This window comes from Parus major, chromosome 23 (genome assembly GCF_001522545.3).
Source record: "Parus major isolate Abel chromosome 23, Parus_major1.1, whole genome shotgun sequence".
In the NCBI taxonomy this organism is placed as follows: Eukaryota; Metazoa; Chordata; class Aves; order Passeriformes; family Paridae; genus Parus; species Parus major.
Window position 1 is genome coordinate 822,598 of NC_031791.1, and position 3,062 is coordinate 825,659.

At 57.0% G+C, this 3,062-nt stretch overlaps 1 protein-coding gene across 2 annotated transcripts in view; it reads right to left on the minus strand.

Annotated features, from left to right (window-relative positions):
- The window catches only part of E2F2 (E2F transcription factor 2), an 8,643-nt gene extending 7,432 nt beyond the window's left edge, over positions 1-1,211 (minus strand). For both annotated transcript variants that reach the window (XM_015648991.2, XM_015648990.2), the window contains exon 1: positions 601-1,211. In XM_015648991.2, coding sequence (XP_015504477.1) covers positions 601-792 — 192 coding nt within the window. In that variant the 5' untranslated portion in view covers positions 793-1,211. The remainder of the gene's footprint in view (positions 1-600) is intronic.
- Between the last annotated feature and the right edge of the window lie 1,851 nt (positions 1,212-3,062).

The window sequence follows — 3,062 nt, forward strand, 5'->3', positions numbered from 1 at the left end:
AAAAAAAAGCCATTGCCAGTCCCACTGTTACGACGGGCAAAAACCAAGCTTGGAAAGCGATGCTGTAGCACCCCATCCCGTGTCCCCCCACCTCCCCTGGGTGACGGGTCACCCCGGGGGTCGCAGCTCCAAAGTCGGGAGAGATAAGTGAGCAGGGCTGGTGCCCCCTGCCCAGAGCACGCAGGGGCTCTGACTGTACCCATTCCTCATTTCCCCATCATAGAAAGGGCTTCTCAACGGGCCTGGGATTGCTGACAGGGTGTTGAGGCACAACCCGGACTTATTGCAAGCTGGAGGGAGGGAAAGAGGCCGAAAAGGGCCAAGAAGCGGAAGCCGGAGCCGCGGGCACGCAGGGGCGAGGGGAAGTTAAAGAAACATCTGAGCCATTTCACTGAGACTTTTGATTTCAGACCTCACCCTCCCCCACTCACAGAAAGACACCGTAGAGGGTGCAGACACCAATATAAGCTGCAAAATTTGGAATGGAGGGGGCTGTACATGCTGGGGTCACTCACCCCTTGCTCCCCACCCAGCATCATCCCCAGCCTCCCGTGCCCCCGAAGAGATGCCCGAGGAAGAGACGGGATGCAGACATCTTACCGGCAGCCGTCCCGCCGAGGCTGAACAGAGGGTCCTGAGCTCGGGGCCTTGGGGGGTGTCACAGAGAGATCCGCCCCGAGAAGCGGGGGCGCTGACAGCCGCCGGCGTGTAGACCTGGGTGAAACAGCCTGCGGATAACGGGGGGCTGCCCAGGCTGGAAGCCCCCGGATCACAGGAGCCCACCACTGACATGACCTTCTTCGGGTGGTGGTGGGTAGGGGGGGGGGGGGGGGGGGGCGGTACCCCCCCTCCCCGGGGCGCGGGACACTCCTCTGGGGAGCCGCAGCATTGCAGTCTTTTCCGAGAAGCCCGGCCCGGGGAAGGGGGCAGGAGCACCCCGCGATTCCGTAGCCGGGAGGGGGTCACAATTTCTGCCGTGGCATTTTGGGGGGACCGAGGAGGCGTTCCAGCTGGCGATGCCACCGGCCGGTCCCCAAATTCCCCCCCGAAAAACCTGCAGAGAAGAACACGGCGGCGATGCCTCCGAGACCGGCGGAAAATTCACTTTTGGCCCTAAAAATCAGCCGCACTGGGGCCGTATGGGCCCGGGGCGGCGGGAGCGCGGCCCCGCCTGGGCCGGGACCCCCGCGCCCGGCTCCGCTCCCGCCCGATCTCGCCTGGCCCCGAGCGGTCCTTTTCTCTTTTTTTTTTTTTTTTTTTTTTTTTTTTTTTTTCCTTTTCTTTTTTTTTTTAAAGCGCCAAAACCCGTTCTTCAAAATTCGGATTTCCCGCGGAAAACGCAGCGTACTGATTGGCTGTCGTCGCCGTGGCCCCGCCCCTTTGCTGCGGCCGGTGGCGCCCCGCCGGGAGGGGCCTTAAAGTGGCCGCTGGGTGGGCGGGGTAATTTATGCAAATAAGGGGAGAGACCTTCTTGAGACCACCTGCTGGGGGCAGGGGCGCTTGTTTTGGCGGTGAAGGGCATTTGGGTTGGGGATCGGGACTAGGATACATTTTCTGTTGCTTATTTATTTTTCAGAACATACACCCCCTCCCCCACCCCAATCAATCTGGTGAGGTCTAGCCTGGGGGCTGCAACTCTCCAAGCTCCTCACAAGCCACTCATTCCATGTTCCTGATCGTCCTCTCATCTCCATCAAGCCTTGATCCTCATCTTCCCATCCTCATCCCACCCTTCCCATCATTCCTCTATCCTTATCCCCAGTTACAGCAACCCAGTCTAGTGGAGAGGAAGCTGCATCTACTTAAAATAAAAATTTTGGCCTCTGCCAGCCAGAGGTTGTCTGGCACCTGCCGACAGGATGGAGAGGTGCCAAACACGGGAGAGTGTTGTTTGGAAGGGCAGGGATCTCAGAGGGGCTCAGCATGAGGAGATTTGGCCCCTGGTTCACTCGTAGTTCATTCAACCTGCCACCCATTGTTCCACATGCATCCCACCCATGTCCTTGGAGAGTACCAGGTCTTTCTGGCAAAGTGGAGGGAGAAAAAGGGGATGAAGGGCATCCAAGCTGGCCCACAGGGTATTTCAGAGTGCAGCAAGGAATCACTTGTTGCAATGGCAAACCTCTGAGTGAGGGCAACTCTGACCCTTACTGGCACCAGTAAAAGGCTACCACAGCTACTGAGACAAGCCAGGGTTTAATCCTGCTGAGGCCACCAAGAGACCTTCTTCCCTTGGCTCCTCTCCATCACCATGTTTGTCTCTATTCCCTGGTTTCTCTCCATTCCTTCATTCCTTCTCCTCTATTTCCTGGTTGCCTCTATCCATTCATTCCTCCCCATTGTTCTCTCCATTTTTCTCCTCTCCAGGAAGAACCAACTCCATGCCAAGGTCTGGTACAAGGATAATCATGTGCAGAGGTGGACTTTCTTGCGAAGAAGCCTCCTAGAACACAGACAGATGGATACACATGCTGGCCATGGCCTCTGCTGTGGACGAGAAAGGACACCAGACCTCCAGACTACAACTCAGCTGGGACACCCAGAAACCTGCCGGGAGCCTCGGATCCAGGATAGATGTCTCCCACCATGCGAGACTTTGAGTCAGATCAAAAGGCCTGGAAGCAGCAATGCCACCCCAGCTGGGCAGTTTGGCCCCTGTGCCAGGAGTGTGGCTAAGCTTGGCAAATCAATCGACCCAGACTTTCTTCTTCCCCTCTGAGGGAAGAAGGCAACTGCTGTCTCCATCCCAGTGCACAAAGACAAGGCCATGCCCGGCAGGGTGGATAAATATATGTTGCCTGCCTTGGGCCCGCTCCAGTCGGTGACCCTTGGGATAAGGACATTGGGTATGGGAAGCACCTGGCAGGTTGTATCCTCAACTCTTCCAGCTGGAACAAAGCAGAGGTGACGTCCCCACATGTTGTTAGTGTGACCTCACTGGATTAAGGGCTGACCCACAAGGTGGGAAAACTTGTTGACCGTCACCTCCTCAGCTGTGCTGAGGGACAGGCTGAGGGAGGAGTCAAGAGCATCTTTCTAATATTTGCTCAATAAGCCTTTTC